The 22,203-nt window shown below is 48.1% G+C and overlaps 1 protein-coding gene across 3 annotated transcripts in view; it reads right to left on the bottom strand.

Annotated features, from left to right (window-relative positions):
• Positions 1 to 22,203, bottom strand: part of PAFAH1B1 (platelet activating factor acetylhydrolase 1b regulatory subunit 1) — a 526,691-nt gene that overhangs the window by 256,596 nt on the left and 247,892 nt on the right. For all 3 annotated transcript variants that reach the window (XM_086954518.1, XM_086954520.1, XM_086954519.1), the window contains one exon: positions 7,271 to 7,439. In XM_086954518.1, coding sequence (XP_086810644.1) covers positions 7,271 to 7,439 — 169 coding nt within the window. The remainder of the gene's footprint in view (positions 1 to 7,270; positions 7,440 to 22,203) is intronic.

The raw sequence follows: 22,203 nt of genomic DNA, 5'->3' as shown, positions 1-22,203 counted from the left end.
TGAGACAGCTGCGGAGAGTGTGTGCCTCCCTGCTTCTGAATGTAGTACATGGCCGTCATGTTGTCCGTCCGGATCAACACGACCTTGTTGCACAGATGTACTTTGAATGCCTTTAAGGCCATGAAGATCGCCATCAGTTCCAGTACATTGATGTGCATCTTCCTTTGCTGTAGTGTCCATAGTCCCTGCACTGTGTAGTGGAGTACATGCGCTCCCCATCCCTGGAGAGAAGCGTCCGTCGTCAGGATAATCTGTGGCACAGGCTCTTGGAACGGTCGGCCCTTGCAAAGGTTTTGTGGATTCCACCAATGCAGAGAGTTGTATGCTCGACCGCTCACCAACACTAGGTCTGTTAGTTGCCCGTGAGCCTGAGTCCACTGACGTGCTAGGCACTCCTGAAGCGGACGCATATGTAACCTCGCGTGCGGGACGATGGAGATGCAGGAGGCCATCATGCCTATCAACTGCATGAAGACCTTCGCTGGAAGCGAGTGCTGAGGTCTGAATCGTTGGATCAGCGTCTGGATACTGGCGATTCTTACTGAATTTGGCTGCGCAGTGGCTGCCAGAGTGTCTATTGTCGCGCCCAGATACTGCCGTATATGGGCGGGTTGGAGATGGGATTTTGGGTAATTCAGTGAGAATCCCAGATCGTGCAGGAGATGAATGGTGCGGGACGCGTGGTCGGCGCAGTGCTGTTCTGACTTTGCCTGAATGAGCCAGTCATCTAGATAAGGATAGACGTGGATGTTCTGGCATCTTAGATGCGCCGCCACAGTCGCCAGGCACTTTGTAAAAACTCTTGGCGCTGTGGTGACCCCGAAAGGCAGAACCCTGAACTGGTAGTGCTGGTCTTGAATTGTGAATCTGAGGTACTTCCTGTGTGAAGGATGCAGGGGAATGTGAAAGTATGCATCCTTGAGATCTAGCGTAGCCAGGAAGTCCCCCTGCCGAGCAGAGGGAGAACCTGCTGCAACGTGAGCATATGGAAGTGTTCTGACAGAATGTATCAGTTGAGGGGCCTGAGGTCCAGGATGGGCCTGAGGGATCCGTCCTTTTTGGGGATTAGAAAGTACAGAGAGTAAACTCCTGATCCCCTTTCTTGCAGTGGCACGAGCTCTATTGCCCCTTTTTGCAGCATGGCTTTGACCTCCTGCTGCAACAAGTGCAAGTGCTCGCCGGACATAGGACGGCTTCTTGGAGGTATGTTTGGTGGAGTGGAAGTAAGTTCCAGACAGTAACCGTACTGGATAAGAGACTTGACCCACCTGTCCGTGGTGATGGATTTCCACGCGGGCAGGAACTGCTGGAGTCTCCCCCCGACCGGTGTTGTGTGGTCGGGGGGCAGTGACAAGGCGTCACTGTTTGTTGGTGGTGGAGGACCTGGAGCTATTGTTTCCACGTCCTCTGCCTTTGACGTTGTTGCCCCTGTAGCCACCTCTATCCTTGTTGGTGTATGAGGTTTGGGTGTTGCTTTTAAAGTACTGCGTGGATTGTGATGCCTGACCCCTTGAGGTGCCTCTGTTATTGGAGCGGCGAAAGGAACCACCCCGAAACTGCTGGGATTGGAGGGCCCCCATAGACTTAGCAGTGTCCGTGTCTTTCTTCATTTTTTCAAGGGTTGCATCCACTTCAGGGCCAAACAGATGGTCTGGATTAACTGTTTGATTTAAGATGGTTGTCTGTATGTCTGGTTTAAACCCTGATATTCTAAGCCATGCATGTCTACGCAGTAACACACTAGTGTTGATAGCCCTGGAGGCGGTATCAGCCACGTCCAGTGCACACTTAATGGAAGCGTTGGTGATTAGCTTCCCCTCCTGAATTCACATTTCAGCACCCTCTTTGTACTGATCGGGTAAGTGCTGCAGAAGTGTTTCTAGGGTGTCATAGTGCGCCCTATCGTAGCGTGCAAGTAGGGCCTGCGTGTTTGAAATGCGCCAAATATTAGCTGCCTGTGCAGCAATACGTTTTCCTGAGGCTTCAAAGATATTCGATTCTTTATCTGGGGGAGGAGCATCACCCGTGGTTTGCGAGTTTGCCTGCTTTCGTGCGTTGGATACCACCAAAGAGTCCAGTGGCAAGTGTCCCTTGATGTACGTCGGATCAGTGGGCGCTGCCTTGTATTTTTTGTCAATACGAGGATTGATGACCCGCGCCCGAGTGGGATCCTTGAAAACCTCAGGCGCGTGCTTCAGCACCCCCTTGAGCATAGGCAATGTCTTGACAGTCTTTTCAGCCACTGAGAAGGTGTCAAACAGAAAATCGACATCCACTGGGTCCGCATGGAGGTCGACATCATGGTTAGCCGCAGCTCTCTCAATCAGCGCGTTGAAGGCTGCTGAGTCCTCTGTTGGAGAAGTTTTTGCTGCAAAAAGTTGTGGTTCATGACTTGACTGAGGGTCCTCAGGGTCGCCTCCAGCAGACCAAGGTTCATTGACCTCCTCCGGATCCGAGTATGCTGGATAATTGTACTCGTCCTCCTCATCTCCGTCGCCTTCCCCAGCGATAGAGTGAGCTGGTGAGAGTTCTAAATTTTGTGGAGATGCAGGTTCTACAGGGGCAGAAGTACCCGCAGAGTCCAACTTCTTGAGTGGAATACGAAAATGTTCCAACACTGGCTCCGGGGTGATCTTCCTTTTAAGGAGAGAGAGTTTGCCTGTGTTGGCGTCGATGATAACCTCTCGACGCTCCTCGTCCGCGAGTGGCTGGAGCCGAGGCTTCGACACCACCAATGATGCTTTCGGCGCCGACACCAGCTTCGAGGGCGCCCCGGGCCCGTGTTTTGGAGTGAAAGCCTTCGGCGTCGTCTTCGGCGGCAGCGTGAAATGGATTGGCGTCTGCGCCTTTGCCGGTTTCTGTGGAGGCTTCGGCACCACATCTTTCGGTCCGGGAGCCAAGGTGTCCTTCCGAATACGTTGAAGGGACTCCGTGACCTTCTTGGTCAAGGACGGTGAGGGCTGGACCGGCTCGAGCGATTCCCCTGAGTCCGGAGTCGGGTCGGCGATCAAAGGCATGGTCTTCGGAGCCGACACATCACCATCCTTGGCCTTGTCGACCGGAATCGGCGCAGCCAGAGCTTCGAGGTCGTCTTGACGAGTCTTCGAGGCTCTTTTCGGGTCGTCGACCTTCTTCGGCGCCGACGCGGCCGCGTCGGTCATCTTCGCCTTCGGCTTCGACACCGGGGTCTTCGGGTCGGCCATCTTAGCACGGCTCTTGATGTCGGCGGCCATTTTAGACGTCTTAGGCGCTGAGACCTTTGGAGCCTTTAGTTTCACCAGTGCGACTTTCACTTTCGGTTTCGACACCGCTGGTGTGGACCCTGATGGCTTCACTTTCGGTTTCTGTACCGGGAGTGGCGCATCACCAATGTCCGTGGCCGGGCCCGTAGGCGGGGCCGTGGGACGAGTAGTAAGGTCTTGGGTAAGGCCCGAAGGCGATCCCTCGACCTGGGCCGTATAATGGGGATTGACCCCTGAGTCAGTCTGAGGATGCTCCTCCTCCGAGCTATCCTCCACGGTGGCAATGGCCCCGTCGTCGTCCCCTACCTCACCGACGACTTCCTCAAATTCCTCGTCCCTCGCGTCGTAGTTGTCATCCTCCGACGCCGGGCTGGAGTCCGAAACTTGTAGGACGGTGTCGTCATCAACGTCTTCCTCAAAGATGTTGTCCGGCGGGGGTGCCGATAACTGGGCCTGGAGTCTAGCGGCCCTACGAAGCTTGAGAGTCTTCTTGCACCGGAAATTGGAGCAGGCCATACACCTGGCCTCATCGTGGTCCGGCGACAAACATTTGTTGCACACTGGGTGCACGTCGAGGTGTGAATATTTTGAGGTGCACACCGGGCACCTCTTAAACGGAGTTCGTTCCATGTTGAGTAGTCTGGAGCGTCGTGTAGGCCCGTCCGCGCCGACAGCACGCGGAAGGGCAGCAAGTGTTCGGAGCCGATGAATAAACAAACCCGAACGATTGACAATACCGACGCAAATCCTAAAGACCTTTTGGTCTCAAGTTAGAAAAGTTAAACAACTATCGATTCCGACAGAGGGAACCGAAACACATCCGAACCCAATGGCGGAAAAAAACAATCTGGGGATGGAGGCGATGCCCATGCGCACTGTAGTCCAGGGGAGGAGCCACCTATCTCGTGATACTTCGAAGACTCTTCCAGGACAACAATGTGCAATCATCCGGACCCAACACTAGGCGGCGATCTATGCACAGATATGAATTCAGCACCCCACATGCCTCGAACTTAGGATTTGCCCGAATTCGTTGCTTGGAAAGCACAGCTTAGTGCAAGCACGCGCTCTGGAATGTCAAGGGGAATGGACGTCCAAATGACAGTGGGGTGCGGCGTCTCCACTATTGGACTTAAGCATTTAAATATTGCCGTGAATAATGGGACTTTCTTTGATCAAAATTGTCTGGGAACTTAAAACTGTCGGCTTTTAAACTACATCGTGATTAATGGGACTCGTTTCCAAACGTTTTTCTCTGAAAATGTCAAATGACTGTAGAATGAGTGTTGCGAAACAGAAAAACGCCGTATTTATTATAAACAACGCGGTTCACCGTTGACTAAACTGCTTAAATAGTAACGTATTATGATTTGAATGGCATCGAAATCGGCTGTTCTTACCAAGCAATTTGGACGAACCTGTTACTTTGTTTGTTTTTCTTTGTTCAAATTATATTTTCAAATTCCAGGCAGTCCTTGTTCATTTAAAGGACACACATGTTTTAGTATGGCTCTAAATGCACGACTAATACATCAAGCAGAGTGTTAGAGCATATACATGTGATTTAACCCAACACTTCGGCTGCGCTTAGCACTTAATGTTTACACTTTCTTCTTTTCTCTTATCATTACCCACAGTTAATAATACTGTTGGTACTTTTATAAAAATTAGTGACTTTGGAAAGTAAGCAGACATTGGACCTTCCAATAGACTTGAATTGTTAACAAATAGTTTTTTAATAAGTCATTTTTTAATGAGACCAGATAGAATAACACAACGTATGATATAACTTTATTACAGATGGAACTTATCAAGGCTCCAGATAGTGCGCAGTAACTTGTGTATCGACATATGAATGGACTATCCACACATGCTTTGTACTTACAACTTTATGGTGCACAAAGCAAAAGGCTTAAAGGTAAGCCTACTAGCGACTATATATGTATTGGCGGGCTAGTACAACAAAGTTCACCGAGCCTATCTGCTTGGCATGAATGTTAATGTTATGACCATATACTCTTACAGGACTAATGTTCAACAAGCTCTACAACTTATTGACTCTTGTGAATAAATTCTGCTCACCATACTATATTCTTGGTAAGTGAGACCACAGAGTTTTTCAGTAGAAACTATCGTATTTAAAAATTACTGTGCGGTTGGGCACATCAGTTTAATTAGCTTTATCTTTAATACTCTATTTATACGTAGTGGTCACCTTCGAAAAATTCTTGTTTGAACATGAAATTGTTTATGGCCTAGAAATCATAAGAGATAATGGATCAAGGTGATCGCACGCAGTTGTTTTATATTCTTGGTGCACAACAACCTGTAAATTGATCTCAGCATACGCCTATCAATTGGACGAATATGAGGCACACGTAGCATGTGCAAACATGATGAGGGCACATTAGGAGTATATATATCAGATCTTGGATAAACAGATAACCACAATGTGAAGGTGGCTTTTAATATATTGAATTTGTTTGGTGACATCCTTTTTTGTATGTAAATTACAGCCTTGAAAAAGCCCGCGGAGGGTGAAACGCGCGTCGGCTGTGACGGTGTGACAAAAGAAAAAAATCAATAATAAATGGACATTGAACATTAACGAACATTGTGCATGTTTTTTTGAGGACGGCAAGGAAAGTGAAAATATTGGATTGTCGTGGCTGAATGCCAATTAGATAATAGCAACTAGAGGGGATGTGCACTGGTATCTTTGTTGTAATTTGCTTATGATACTCTATCTCACCTTGAGTGAGTAGGATATCGTGGATTGGTGCTACAAGGTGGATGAGCACGATACTGGACGAGCAATCCCACAAAGTGTTTCAAACCTATACCATATGAACTTTTAACAATGGAAACATTTCTTTATGATGTGCTGATCAAACAAAGCAAATCCACCATTTGTTCGTTGTTGATCTACTTACAAGGACATGTTTGTTGCTTACAGAACAATTAGATATTTCTAGATAGTACTCAATACCGAGTTTATAATGTTCATAAATGGTCGGATATTGGCTAATCTACGGCCTTCTGAAAATCCAACTTTGAGCACACGTAGATATACTAAGCAATGTTTTCAGCATCTGTATTCTCGGTTTCCACCATACTGCTTCGCTGCTGAAATTAAAACATGTGTGGCTGAAAAATAAACTAAATGCAGCGTATCATGCTGAAATTAAAATGGGGTACAGAAATTAAGATATGCGGCAAAATAAAATAAAGCACTGCGTGCCCCACTGCTTTTCAATCAAGCAGCCTGCGTGTCCCTGCTTGCTCCCACTGCAATACTCCATGGGAGTGAACTTGCAAGAAAAGGCAGGAAATGCACCCACCATTATCCATGTGCAGGCTACGATTTTTAACACATGCACAAAAGCCAATTCAAAGCGTGGCAGGAGTCAAACCCACAATGTACAGATTGCTTAACAGCGCAAGTGCTGATTAAAGCTCGTCCTCAAAAGGATACAATTCTTAAAACGATGTAAATAATTAACAATGCGGATAGGTGCTACAGAATCCCAATCCTACATAGGTCCAAAAACTGGAGTGAGTGCAGGCAGAGACGGGGAGAGGAAGATATTTTTTGTGACAAGGATACCACATGGTCTTACACAAAGTCATGTTTTCCCAACTGAAAATATTTTTTGTTGCAGACAAAAGGTGTTCACTTTAGGATCTACAAGTAGAGACTAAATAGAGAGCAATTTTTAAAAGGACCAAAACCCAACTTCAAAAGTGTATCCTTACAGGATTGAGAACTACTACCACTGGTGGAGCACCTCGAATAAAAAGACTGTGAAACAAACTTCCAAGGGTGGTACCAAGTGCATTATGTTTCACCAACAATGTATTTATATTTTGAAAAAGTTAAAAAGAACTTCCAAGACTGGTAGCTTTTCTTAGCCCAACATAGTTGGCTCTTATTAAAACACAAACCCTTATGTTGTTCAGATTGAAACAAGCCTTTGTATAAACGAGCAGGCCAATTGTATTTTCATAAAGATATTCTAAACCCTTACCGTGCATGGTTCTGATGCACTCAAAACCCTGGAAGTCCCAGAGCTTAATTGTCATATCTGCAGAGCAGGAGGCCAATAGTTTGCCTGAGTGGTCAAAGGAAATATCTTGTACAGAGTCTGTGTGTCCCTTTAGTGTACGTTCAAAATCTCCGGTCTCATAATCCCACACCTAAAACAGAAACACAATATTAAAGGGTGTTGCTTTAATTTAAATGCACATCATATACATATCTAACTTACACTAGAATCCAAAGTAAAACAATGTGCCCAATCAAATAGCCCCATAAAATTAACTTGCAGTGCAAGATTACCAGAACAGCTTCATCATCATAAACGCATTTCTATGTCTGGACCAGAGGCGAGGTTTACGCTGTTCTTTCGTTACTTTTATTACAGAAGCCATTATAAAAATCATTACAGACTCATTTACCACAACCTTGAAGCGAAAAGTCATAGTTCAAACATTAACAATGTCCAATAATTTGGCTAAGCACGGTCTCTACAGTCCTTTTTCACCATCACTTCCCCCGTTTTTCTGCTCCAGCAGTTGCGTTAAGTGCCCTGGCCGTAGGCCTCACTTTTTTTTGATAATTCGTAGGTTTCTGGAGCATGAAGTGGTAGTACTGTGTGACAAGGATTTATGAACCTAATATAGCTTTTATAGGTCGCGCTGCCGTTGGAACGCAAGTTGTTTCTCTGCGTCCGCCTTGTGTTTACGGCACACTGCGGCGCCTGGGGCACATGCGCCGTGGTCTTCCATTCACTAGAGGGAGCCGCATTTGACACGTCTCCTTGCCGGCACCTGCCCACATAGTCCGAATCAGAGAATCAAGCAGCACAGCCGTCCATGCACTTAACTATCATAGCTCTGCCCCATTTGCTTGAAGTGAGACACCAGCCTCGGCCCATAATACACCAGCACTGAACGTGCTTAATTACCATAAACTAAACCAGTCCAGGCAAAGCTTCTGTTAACCCCCATAATGCAAGGGGTGTAGGTGTCAGCAGGGCCATGCTCCCTGCATTTCACCTTCAAGGCTGACATTTAGGGCAGGGAGACCCACACCCTTTCCGAACAAATGATCTGTTGGAACCTTCCAGCTTTGGTGTAAGTTCTCACTGGGGGATTGCTCCAGTCTTTGTGCCAGATGAGTGATGTAGAGGAGTCGTATATGGAGGAGGGTAGCATTATCGACCTCCCCATAGATGACCACTTCTGTGAAGTTATGGAGGCCTCTATCTCTAAAGCGGTGTTGTAGGCGGTAGCCCTCCTAGAGAAGATCTTACTGCATTACGAAGAACATTGCTTCAGACCCCTCCTTTGGAGGGAAGACCTTTGGGGATTGGACCCCTGTATCACCAGGTAGCTTGGGCATCTCTCGGACCACCTGCTAAGCTCAAATGAGTCAGGCATAGACATGAGCACTTTAGAGAAATTGAAGCACGCCTAAAAATAGTATGCAATGCAACTTCTTAAAACTTTTAATCCCTTTACTTAATGCAAATATTCATAGACTGCTTTGGCCTAAGCAACCCAACTAGCAAATACGGGGCCTAGCCACTGCAAAGTAACATTCTGACTCTCAGAACCAACAGAAACAATCTTACTTTCCTGTAACTTCAGTTCTTTTGCCTTGAAATCTTTAACTGGTTCGCAAGCATGAATTCTTTTAAGACCACAAAATAGGAATTCCAAGAAGAACGGATAAAGCTGTGGAGAAGTGTGGCTCAGGGGTTAGAGGCGGCAGACCCGGAAGCTGAGATCGGCCCTGGACCAGGGTTCAATTCCCCACCTCGGCGGGTCTTGGGCTAAAAATTCCACGGACTCGATAATTCTCGCTCCGGTGCCTTCTCGACTCACAGGTTCACACTCTGTGACTCTGGGCAATAGCTTGCTTAATCGCCACAACGGCCCCTCGCGGCGGGATGCCTGGCTTTCACCTTGTGGATACCCTGCCGGGATATCTCACAGGGGAATACCAGGACGGGTTCCCTAAGCAAGCGCCGGGAAACCCACTGTGGGTAGCTGTGCGCTATATAAGCTCAAATACATTTACATTTACATATGGGGGGTGGCTTAAAGCGACAAGATGGTGGTTGCACTCAGAGTGCTCCAGACCCCTCAGTCATCCACTGCCATACAAAGAGGTTCCCTAAATCTTAACATGCTCCTGAACCATTGTTGCTTCGGACAATTCCGCCTATGACCCTGCGGGTACCTAGCTGGGCCCGCAGGTTAAGGGAGAAGCCGCAAGTACCCAGCCCAGTGATAAAATGGCAGCATTGTCTAGGCCGCCGGCCTCCTGTCTCATTCAGATTGGACCTGTGGCCTTAAGAGGAGGATGGATTGAGGTGGAGAATCGGGCAGGCGGACCATCGGAGGGGCCCTACAGACTGCTTTGTCCTGCAGGACAAGGACACACCAAGATGTGTGGAGGGGCTGCCCCTGACAGTGCTTCAGCCTACCCTTGTTCTTAGTGGCTGCAAACTATATTTTTAGCACTCCACTCGTGTGCGGCACCCATGGCTCTACCCAAGGTCGCTTCCCTGCATTGCTTTGTTGACGCACTCCACCACGAAAGGGCTAAAATGAAGATATTGGCAGAAGCTAGTGAGAGGTTTCCATAGTGCCAGGATGGCACTTTGGGTACTATCTATTACTTTGCTTATCATAAAATCATCATTGGTAGGCAGGGTTTAATTTTATTTTACTCGTCTCCCTCTTGCCAACAGCAGCCTCCTCAGATGATTTCCGGTTTGCTGATTGCTGCGGAACCATTATTCTGGAAGCCGGACTTCTATCAGATGGGCACTGGTGCCCCTGACGAACATACACCTGCATAAGGAACGAATCCGGTCTGCCCCTTCTGCAGCCTGAAGAGAAAATTTCTACTAGTTTTTCAACAGCAAGTTGACTAGCACCCTTTCTGTTCTCAAAGGAGGGGGCATATAGTGAAGGTTACCAAAGTATGCCGCCAATTATCATGGGAAAGTTTGTAGGTTGTGAAAGTTTGGCCTAGTGCCAATGGACAGCATCCCTGAATATAGTTTCCAATTCTTAAATGTGCATAATTCAAGATTCCCTACTCTGCCGCAATCCCCCAAACGGAAACCCATTCAAAAGAAACACTTGGCAGTTTCTTCTACCCAAAGTCGCCTTTCACTCTGTTTCCAAGCAGGTTTCTACCGAGGTCATTTCAGCAACAAAGAAAAGGTGCAAATACCAAGTAGCTTTGTGGTTTTTCTTCCTCACAGAGATTGGCGGTGGAAGAGGGGTGACTAACAAGGGATATGTGGGGGAACGCCCCGTAATATCAATACTCGTTAGGGGAAACACTATTAATGGGAAGTCGAGACATGTATCAAGAAGGATGCTATGCTTTGACAGTGTCAGTAAGAAACAGACATTCCTGCTTGAGGTTTCAAGCTGGAATTCTTACCATTAAGCACAAGGGATTTCTAAAGTGGAAGCAGCCTTCTCCCTCCACCTCAGAGAGGCCCATTAAACTACAGTGTACAAGCTGCTAGGGACAGACTGATATTGCACTCCAATTTGGCCAACTTAGATGAGAGCCAGTAATCTTTGCATGTCTTTTTTGATAATAGGTGGGATCCTGTAATCTCCTGCATAAAAGCTGGTCTCGAAATTTGCGAAATCTCAAGTCACCTGTAATAAGGCGGTAAGGGGGACGGTGGCAGCTTCTCCCCGACTCCGCTTGGCGCCATTCTAGAGCATTACTGCTCTTCCTTGTTTTTAAATTGCTCTAACCGGCTCCGTGAGCTCGTGAAGAATTTTAAATTGTCAATCTGAAAATTGCGTTTTAAAAAGGGGAATAATTGCTTGCTGTTTGTGCTTGATACTGATTCAATAGTTGCACACTGTTAAAATTGTTCCGCATACCCACACGGACTGAGGGACCTGCTCGGTTTGTAGCTCGACCTGTGCCTGCACGCCCAGTTCGACCCTCCAGCCAATCACGGGTGCGGAAGGCGGGGCAGAGCCAGGAACATCCAGGGAGGCGAGCAGTTAGCGCTCTAGCTCTCCCCTACTCGAGGGCTATAAAGGTAGCGAGGAGGCACCCAACTTTGCGGTAAGGGGGATGGTGGCAGCTTCTCCCCGACTCCGCTTGGCGCCATTCTAGAGCATTACTGCTCTTCCTTTGTTTTGAATTGCTCTAACCGGCTCCGTGAGCTCGGGAAGAATTTTAAATTGTCAATCTGAAAATTGCGTTTTAAAAAGGGGAATAATTGCTTGCTGTTTGTGCTTGATACTGATTCAATAGTTGCACACTGTTAAAATTGTTCCGCATACCCACACGCACTGAGGGACCTGCTCTGTTTGTAGCTCGACCTGTGCCTGCACGCCCAGTCCGACCCTCCAGCCAATCACGGGTGCGGAAGGCGGGGCAGAGCCAGGAACATCCAGGGAGGCAAGCAGTTAGCGCTCTAGCTCTCCCCTACTCGAGGGCTATAAAGCAACTCGTCGGCTCAACGCGCAGTGTTGACGCGCAGTGTGGCGCCTACTCCTGCGCCTAAGACGAGCCAAAGACTAGCCCGTCTGCGCCCGTCCGCGACAGGACGGGGGCAGGGGGCTATGGCGGTTACTATCAGTCACGTGGAGCCATTCCATCGCCCTGCTCTCACGTACTCCAGCCAGACCCTACTGGATATGGGCAGGTATGTTTCAACGCTGTGCTCCCATAGGGTTGAGAGCAGTTTGGAGGGACCGTTTACTTGCAGGGAGTGCTTTACACAATTTACCATCAACGTTGTCATCACTCCGTGTCAGCTTAATCCCATCTTACCTGTCCCTACTAAATACTTGACAAAGTCAACTGCCAGCCTTCCTAACGACCCACCTCTAAATTGTAAGAGCCTTTTGTGCAATGTTCGCTCATTAGTGACTCACTCAACTCAGGTCTGGGACCTCATAACTTCAGAGAACCCACATCTTTGTTTTTTAACTGAAACTTGGCTTAAGCCCCACACTGTTCTGGCCATAACAATGGGGGTGCAGTTAGGGTACAAAATAGTGAGGATGGACCGCCCTTTTAAAACTGGTGGTGGGCTAGCCATTGTTTTCAAGCAAGAAATGGAGGTGGTGGTCACCGAAACGGTGTGTAACCCGCAAATGGAGCTCCTGATTTTTACTATCAACCCTAGTTCAAGGGAAACTAGGAAAGGTGCACTAGTTTATCGACCCCCAGGTCCTTTTGGGAATTTCTCCATTCAACTTGTGGAAGCGCTGGCCCCCCACATGCAGGTGAATTCAGATTTCATCGTGGTAGGGGACTTTTATGTCCACAGCGAAATAGCGACATGTGTGGAGGCACAGACACTCTTGGCTGATCTGGCCACACTTGGGTTTAACCAAATGAATCAGGGACCTACACACATAGCTGGCCATACTCTCGATCCTGTGCTATATAACTACTTCTAAAAAATGTCTGCCTCCCATTCAAGTGGATTGGACTGACCACGCAATCATTGAATTCTACAACCGCTCTAATTATAAGGTAAAGGGCATCCAGAGGACTATGGCAGATGTCAGAAGACCCTGGAATAAACTAACTTCAGAGGGCTTCAGGAGGATATACACAGAACCCAATTGGGTTGAATGTGGGGATAACGTTACCTCTGCATTAGCCAAATTCAATGAAGCTTTAACCTTAACTATTGACCATGTTGTTCCTTTGAGGACATATAAACCACGGCCTGCCCCAAAACAAGAAGTTTGGTTCACAGACTATCTTAGACAATTAAAGCTAACTGCGAGGAAGTTAGAAAAACGATGGAGAGTTACACGTAAGGCAGAGGACAAAGAAAATCACAGGACCTCTTTAAAAATTTACCATAAAGCTATTCGGGCTGCGCGGAAACACCATATCGCAGCCCAATTATCAGCAGCCGGTAAAAACTCCAAAGTACTCTATCAAATTCTACAAACTTTTACCAAGCCCTCGGCCTGCGAAACGGAGGGGATTGAGTCCCAGGAACTTTGTAATAACGTTTCACAGTTCTTTGTCAGAAAAATAGAAGGCATTTACACTAAGATCTTAGCCTCTAAATCCACCTCCAATAACATGGGAACTGTTGAAAGCATGGTTCAGCCACACCTCAGCTCAGCAGAAAACAAGACCAGTAAGCTTGAAGCATTCACGCCAATATCTATGGAGGAGATAACCACTCTTATCACCCAAACAAAGAGTGGGTGCCCTTCAGATATTATCCCAGCACGGGTCATGTCACTTCTTAGTGACGAGCTGGGTGCTGGAATTCGGCAGGTAGTCAATCTCTCCCTGAGCACAGGGGAAGTTCCCCTAGGCTGGAAGCATGCTTTGGTCAGACCTCTACGGAAGAATATGCAAATGCTACTTACCAGTATGCATCTGTTCTTGGCATGTAGGGCTGCTGACATTCATATCTGTGCATAGATCGCCGCCTAGTGTTGGGTCCGGATGATTGCACATTGTTGTCCTGGAAGAGTCTTCGAAGTATCACGAGATAGGTGGCTCCTCCCCTGGACTACAGTGCGCATGGGCATCGGCTCCATCCCCAGATTGTTTTTAGCCATTGTGGCCAAGATGGAGTGAAACTCAGTGAATGATGACCATGCCATGAAATGATATGTGAACACTGCAGCTGCTACAGGTGCCGGGGAGGAGGGCGGGCGATATGAATGTCAGCAGCCCTACATGCCAAGAACAGATGCATACTGTTAAGTAGCATTTGCAGTTCGAGGCATGTGGGCTGCTGAATTCATATCTGTGCATAGAATATATAGCAGTCCCTCCAGCTGCAGCAGTTTGGAAAAGTGTCTTGAGAACAGCCTGCCCTACAGCTGCCTGCTGTTTGGAGTGCACGTCTACACAGTAATGCTTAGTAAATGTGTGTGTGGTAGACCATGTGGCTGCCCTACAAATGTCCTCTAAGGGAATGTTTCCAAGGAAAGCCATAGAGGCCCCCAACTTTCGGGTGGAGTGGGCTCTTGGTGGAATGGTAAGCGTGCGTTTTGCCTTTGCATAGCAGATTTGAATACATTTCACGATCCACCTAGCAATACCAGCCTTGGAAATAGGGTTACCTTTGTGATGTGGCGCAAAGGCAACAAAAAGCTGCTTAGTCTTTCTAAAATCCTTGGTCCTATCAATGTAATACATCAGGGCCCGCTTAACGTCAAGGGTGTGGAGCATCCGCTCCGCCAGTGACTCTGGATTTTGAAAGAACACCGGCAAATCAATGGTTTGGTTGATGTGGAACTGAGACACAACCTTGGGTAGAAACTTAGGGTTAGTGCATAGCACTACCCTGTTTGAATGAACTTGGAAGAAAGGCTCTTGGATTGTGAGGGCTTGCAGTTCACTAACCCTCCGTAGCGATGTAATCGCTACAAGGTAAGCCACTTTCCACGTCAAGAACTGAAGTTCACAGGAATGTAGTGGCTCAAAGGGAGGACCCATCAGTCTTGTAAGAACCATATTGAGGTTCCATTCAGGAGCTGGAGGAGTCCGTGGCGGAATGACTCTTTTGAGGCCTTCCAGAAAAGCTTTGATGGCAGGCACCTTGAAAAGTGAAAGGTGCTGTCTATTTTGGAGGTATGCGGCCATTGCAGACAGGTGAATGCGAATGGAAGTATATGCCAGATTACACCTGTATAGATGGAACAGGTAACAGATTATGTTCTGAATAGAAGCATCTAATGGATCAATGTTGTTGTTTTCGCAATAGTGGACAAACCGTTTCCATTTTGCCGCATAACATGCTCTAGTAGTGGGCTTCCTAGCCTCCCGAATGATGTCCATGCAATTGGAAGGAAGGTTGAGGTAGCCGAATTCTAGGACTTCAGGAGCCAGATCGCCAGGTTGAGCTGTTGCGGATCTGGGTGCTGAATGTCGCCATGGCTCTGCGTCAGAAGGCTGGGTGTGAGATGAAGCCTTTGATGCGGTACCACGGAAAGTTCCAGAAACGTGGTGTACCATGGTTGGCAAGCCCACGTTGGAGCAACTAGGATGAGGGTCATCGAGTGCCTCCTGAGCTTGCGCGCCACCAGCGGTATCAGAGGTGCTGGGGGAAAAGCATACGCAAATCTGCCTGACCAGTTCATCCATATCGCATTGCCCTGCGATTGCGGGTGTGGGAATCTGGCGGTGAAGCTTTGGCATTTTGCGTTCTCCCTTGTGGCGAACAGGTCGATCTCTGGATGACCCCACCTGTGGAAGTACGGTTGGAGTACTGATGGATGTATCTCCCACTCGTGCATTTGGTGGCTGTGCCTGCTGAGCAGGTCCGCCATTTGATTGTCCTTGCCTGGGAGATGTTCTGCCATGAGGAAAATGTTCCTCTGAATGGCCCACTTCCTTTTTTTTTTTTTTAAACTTTTTTTATTCAGATTTTTACAGCATTTTATTTGTAGCCCTTGGTTCCCACCCCCCCACCCCACACGAGGACAGGTGATTCTATTATTATTTACATAGAGATTTATATTACACATATACAAATTCATAAGCAGGGGATAAAGGAGAACAGGAAAAAAAAAACATTAAAATCAAAACTCAATGCATTCTTGGTCATACATTTCATTCTATAGTGATCTAGTGAGACATAAATTGGTATTCTGTATGAGGTTGAGTTGCGCTGTTTGTAGGATAAATAGTTTTAGCATTTGTCCCAGGCATTTTCACTTCATATATTCAATGCGCCTGTATCCAATCTAGCAATGGTGCCCAGATTTTCATGCCTCTCTGCCGAATATTACGCCCTTTTTGTTTATAAATGGCTAACTCGAGGCTACATGTCGCAAGTAGTCTAGCCTTCCATTGGGAGAAGGATGGTGGAATGGGATCGAGCCAAGCTGATACGACACATAGTCGAAAGATTGCCATTGCCACGAAGATCACCCCTTGCACCTGTCTAGGGCGTTCTTTATTAGTGATGCCCAGCATAATCTCTTCAGTTGATATGTTAATCCCAGCGCCAGTAATGTCTGAGAGAAACCCTGATATTTCGTTTATAATGTTTCATAGGGTATTACATGTGGCAAACATATGCACACTATCCGCAGCAGGATGTGCACATCGCGGGCAAGTGGTGCCCTTACCTGTCCCCCATTTAGAGATTTTATACGATGTATAATACAGCGAAAAATATGTTTTATAGAATTGTGTCTGTAGTTTTAAGGACATTAAGTAGGTTAAAGATAAATCATATGCCAAAAGTGGAATACTAGGTGGAACTTCTAGTTTAATTTGCCATGCCGCCCCATGTTTGTCCATATCATCTGGGAGTAAGGTGTTAAAGCTTTCATAGATCTCACCAATTCTTGGCGGCGTGTTGTTGCGCATATTTTCTATTATTTCACAAATTTGAAATTTAATACGTCCTCCCACTTTTTTTAGCAGGAAATCTCTCACTTGAAGATATTTGAAGAAGTCCCTGTTTGGGATGTTATAATCTTTTTTTAATTCATCAAATGATTTCATGCCCTGAGTAGAGAAAAAGCATCCAAGTTGCTCTATCCCTAATGTACACCAACTCCGTATATAGGAGTCATGAAAAATTTCTGGGAGATCTGAGTTCTGAAGAACCGTTGTGTAGTGTGAAAATCGCCCTATACCAAGTAGTTTTTTAACCTGTCCCCACACTTTCACAACATTTTTGATGGTTTTGAATTTCACCTTTTTAAGGTGATCATCGTTAACGTGCCGCCAGAGACAGCCTGTGCTCCCGTTCCCTAGGATGAGTTCTTGTGGTGTAGGAATACTCAGATCATCTGGGTTAGGTCTTAGCAATCTTGTGCTATAATTCATGACTGAAGCCCAATAATAAAGCATCAAATTAGGTAGCGCCCACCCCCCACGCTCTCTAGGTAATGTGATCCATTTAAGTGCTCTCCGAGGTTTACTATAACCCCATAAAAATTGTGAGAACATTGAATCTATTTTCTTAAACACATGCGGTGGGAATTCCAAGCAGATTGCCCTGAAAAAATATAAAAATTTGGGGGAAAAAACCATCTTCAATACATTTGTTCTACCTCCGATAGATAGATGTAGGTTATCTAACCGCAACAGTTCTCTCTTGGTGTGTAGCATTAGTGGCTCCAGATTGTTATTTACAATGTTCTCGACATTGGCACTAATGCTAACACCCAAATATGTTGCTTTATCAGTTATTCTTGGGTCTCTCATCATAATCTTGTTATTAAGCACAAGCTGTGTTTTATTGGAATTTAACTTGTACCCCGAAACTCTACCGAACTTCTGTGCTTCGTTTTCAATGAGATTCATAGCAGTTGTAGGATCCCCGGTTACAATAGCGATATCATCCGCATACGCTAGGCATTTTGTTTCTAAACCACGCACATTTATAGGGGCGATTAGCGCGTTTTTTTCGAGTCTGTGTATGAACTCGTCTATAAAGATGGCAAAAAGTAGGGGCGAGCAAGGGCACCCCTGTCGTGTCCCCCTGTTAATTTTAAAGTTGTCTGTTAGCTCCCCGTTAATCAATACCCTAGCACTGGGATCAACATATAGTTGTTGGATTGCTGTAATATATTTCTTACCTATGCCACAGTTTCGCATGGCGGCCCACAGGAACTTCCAGGAGACCCTATCAAACGCCTTCTCTGCGTCAAGCAGTATAAGCGCCATAGGGTCTCCTGTCGTTCCCGTGTAGTCAAAGAGGGATATAACTCTTTGCACATGGTCAATTGTAGATCTACCTGGTATAAACCCATGTGGTCTTTCAGAGACTATATTATGAATCCGAGGTGCTAGACGTGATGCTAATAATTTTGAATACATTTTGGAATCCCCATTAATCAATGTAATTGGTCGATACGACCCCATTTCCCGGGGATCTTTGTCTTTTTTGGGGAAAACTATTATTTTCGCATGTGACCAGGATTTCGGAGGATTCCCGCCCACTTCCACATGCTCTGAGCCAGATGAGACAGCTGCGGAGAGTGAGTGCCCCCCTGTTTTTGAATGTAGTACATGGCCGTCATGTTGTCCGTCCGGAACAACAAAACCTTGTTGCACAGATGTACTTTGAATGCCTTTAAGGCCATGAAGATCGCCATCAGTTCTAGTACATTGATGTGCATCTTCTTTTGCTGTGGTGTCCATAGTCCCTGCACAGTGTATTGGAGTACATGCGCTCCCAATCCCTGGAGAGAAGCGTCCGTTGTCAGGACAATCTGCGGCACAGGCTCTTGAAACGGTCGGCCCTTGCAAAGGTTTCGTGGATTCCACCAATGCAGAGAGTTGTATGCCCGACCGCTCACCAACACTAGGTCTTTCAACTGCCCGTGAGCCTGAGTCCACTGACGTGCTAAGCACTCCCGAAGCGGACGCATATGTAGCCTCGCGTGTGGGACTATGGAGATGCAGGAGGCCATCATGCCCATCAACTGCATGAACACTCTTGCTGGAAGCGAGTGATGAGGTCTGAATCTTTGGATCAGCGACTGAATGCTGTTGACTCTCACTGAATTTGGCTGTGCTGTGGCCACCAGAGTGTTTATGGTCGCACCCAGATACTGCCGTATGTGGGCCGGCTGGAGATGGGATTTTAGGTAATTCAGTGAGAACCCCAGATCGTGCAGAAGGTGAATGGTGTGGGACACGTGGGTGGCGCACAGCTGGGCCGACTTAGCCTGAATGAGCCAGTCGTCCAGATAGGGGTAGACGTGGATGTTTTGACGTCTCAGATGCGCCGCCACCGTCGCCAGGCACTTTGTGAAAACCCTGGGCGCTGTGGTGACCCCAAAAGGCAAAACCTTGAACTGGTAGTACTGGTTTTGAATGGTGAACCTGAGGTACTTTCTGTGAGAAGGATGCAGTGGAATGTGGAAGTACGCATCCTTGAGGTCCAAAGTTGCTAGGAAGTCCCCTTGCTGAAGCAGTGGGAGAACCTGCTGCAGCGTGAGCATATGGAAATGTTCTGACAGAATGTAAAAGTTGAGAGGTCTGAGGTCTAGGATGAGCCTGAGGGATCCGTCCTTCTTTGGGATCAGAAAGTACAGGGAGTAAAATCCTGTACCTCTTTCTTGCAGGGGCACGAGCTCTATTGCTCCTTTTTGCAGCATGACGTTGACTTCCTGCTGCAACAAGTGCAAGTGCTCGCCGGACATAGGACGGCTCTTTGGGGGTATGTTGGGTGGAGTGGATGTGAGCTCCAGACAATAACCGTATTGGATAAGAGATCTGACCCACCTGTCCGTGGTGATGAACTTCCACACGAGCAGGAACTGCTGCAGTCTCCCCCCGACCGGTGTTGAGTGGTCGGGGGGCAGTGACAAGGCGTCACTGTTTGTTGGCGGTGGAGGACCTGGAGCTGTTATTTCCACGTCCTCTGCCTTTGACGTTGTTGCCACGGTATCCACCCCGACCCTTGTTGGTATAGGAAGGTTGGGTGTTGCTCTTGTAGAATTGCGTCGACTGCGACAGTTGACCCCTTGAGGTGCCTCTATTATTGGAGCGACGAAAAGAACCACCCCGAAACTGCTGGGACTGCAAGGCACCCATAGACTTCGCAGTGTCGGTGTCCTTCTTCATCTTCTCGAGGGTGGTATCAACCTCTGGGCCAAACAGGTGGTCTGGGTTGACTGTTTGGTTCAAGATGGTAGTTTGAATGTCTGGTTTGAAACCGGATATCCTGAGCCATGCATGTCTACGAAGTAGAACGCTAGTGTTAATTGCTCTTGAGGCGGTGTCAGCCACATCCAGAGCGCACTTAATTGAAGCATTGGTGATAAGCTTCCCCTCCTGTATCAATATTTCTGCTGCCTCCTTATATTGATCGGGTAAGTGCTGTAAAAGGGTCTCTAGGGTGTCATAGTGTGCCCCGTCATAACGCGCCAGTAGCGCCTGTGTGTTGGATATGCGCCGTATGTTGGCTGCCTGCGCAGCCACCCTTTTCCCCGAAGCCTCAAATACTTTTGATTCCTTGTCTGGGGGAGGAGCATCACCCGTAGTTTGTGAGTTGGCTCTTTTGCGTGCATTGGAGACAACCAGGGAATCCAGAGGCAGCTGTCCTTTGATGTAAGTAGGATCAGTGGGCGCTGCTTTGTACTTTTTGTCGATACGTGGGTTGATGACTCTTGCTCGGTGGGCTCCTTGAAGGCTTCTGCCGCATGTTTCAACACCCCTTTCAGCATTGGCAAAGTCTTTACAGTTTTATCAGCGACTGAAAAGGTGTCAAAGAGAAAGTCGTCGTCTACAGGGTCAGCATGGAGATCGACGTCATGATTGGCTGCCGCCCTTTCAATTAGAGCATTGAAAGCTGCCGAGTCTTCTGTTGGGGAAGTCTTGGCTGAAAAAAGCGGAGGCTCCTGCCCTGAATGTGGGTCCCCAGGATCGCCACCAGCCGACCATGGCTCAGTTACATCTTCTGGGTCTGAGTAGACTGGATAGGAGTACTCATCCTCGTTGTCGCCATCACCCTCCTCCACATTAGAATGAGTGGGTGAAAGTTCATGTGCTTGTGGTGATACAGGCTCCATAGCACCAGCAGGGTCCATTTTTTTCTTAAGTGGAATTTGAAAATTCTCCAATTGTGGTTCAGGGGTGATCTTTCTTTTAAGGAGAGAGAGCTTGCCTGTGTTGGCGTCGATGATCACCTCGACGCTCCTCTTCTGCCAGCGGTTGGTGCCGTGGGCTTGGAACCACTAACGATGCCTTCGGCGTCTAAGATATCTTCACGGGCACTCCTGTCCCAGGTTTCGCTGTGAAAGCCTTCGGCGCAGTCTTCGGCGGCAACGTGAACAGAATCGGCGTTGGCGTCTTTGCCGACTTTTGAAGAGGCTTGGGCGGCACAGGGTCCGTCGGCTCGACGGCTGCGGACCCCTCCCTAATACGTTGAAGGGACTCTGACCTTTTTAGTGAACGAGGCGGAGGGACGCACCGGCTCGAGAGAGTCTTCTGAAGCTGGTTTTGGGATGGTGACCAATGACGCAATCTTCGGAGCCGACGCAGTTGCCCCCTTGGCCTTGCCGAGTGGAAGCGGGGCAGCGAGAGACTTGGGGTCGTCCTGCCGCTTCTTCGTGTCAAGAGTGGCCTTCTTATGGTTGCAGGCCTTCTGGGTATCGAGGCGACTCTTAAGTGCGTCGACCATCTTCGGCGCCGATGCAGCCGCGTCGGCCGTTTTAACCTTCGGCTTCGAGACCGTAGTCTTCGGGTCGGCCATTTTGGCGTGGCCCTTGAGCTCGACGGCCATCTTGGATTTCTTCGGCGCCGAGGCCTCCTAAGTCTTCAACCCGACCAGCGCGACTTGCGCTTTCAGTTTCGATAAGTCTGGCGTCGAGACCGATGGTTTCACTTTCGGTTTTTGTACCGTTAGTGGTGCCGTATCAATGTCCGTGGCCGGGCCGGAAGGCGGAGCCGTGGGACGGGAATCAAGGCTTTGGGTAAGGCCCGAAGGCAATCCCTCGGCCTGGGCCTTAGAATGGTGGCTGGCCCCAGAGTCAGTTTGAGGAAGCTCCTCTTCCGAGCTATCCTCTACGGTGGCAAGGGCCCCGTCGTCGTCCCCTACCTCCTCGACGACTTCATCGAATTCCTCGTCTTCCGCGTCGTAGCCTTCCTCGACCTCCGACGCCGGGTTAGATTCCGTGATATCCTGGATAGTGTCGTCGCCGACATCCTCCGTGTCAAAGATGTCTGCCGGAGGGGGTGCCAATCGCTGGGCCTGCAGTCGCGCAGCTCGGCGGAGCTCGAGTGTCTTCTTTGACCGGAACTTGGAGCATGCCATACACTTGGCCTCGTCTTGGTCCGGCGACAAGCACTTATTGCACACCGGGTGCACGTCGATATGTGGGTACTTCGAGGCACACACCGGGCACCGTTTAAATGGACTTCGTTCCATGATGAAAGTAGGTTGGAGCGTCGTGTAGGCCCGTCCGCGCCGAAAGCACGCAGAAGGGCAGTGTTGGTTCG

This window comes from Lissotriton vulgaris, chromosome 2_1, assembly GCF_964263255.1.
Source record: "Lissotriton vulgaris chromosome 2_1, aLisVul1.2, whole genome shotgun sequence".
NCBI classification, from domain to species: Eukaryota; Metazoa; Chordata; class Amphibia; order Caudata; family Salamandridae; genus Lissotriton; species Lissotriton vulgaris.
The sequence above is the reverse complement of the archived record's forward strand: the minus strand, read 5'-3'. Positions and strand labels throughout refer to the sequence as shown.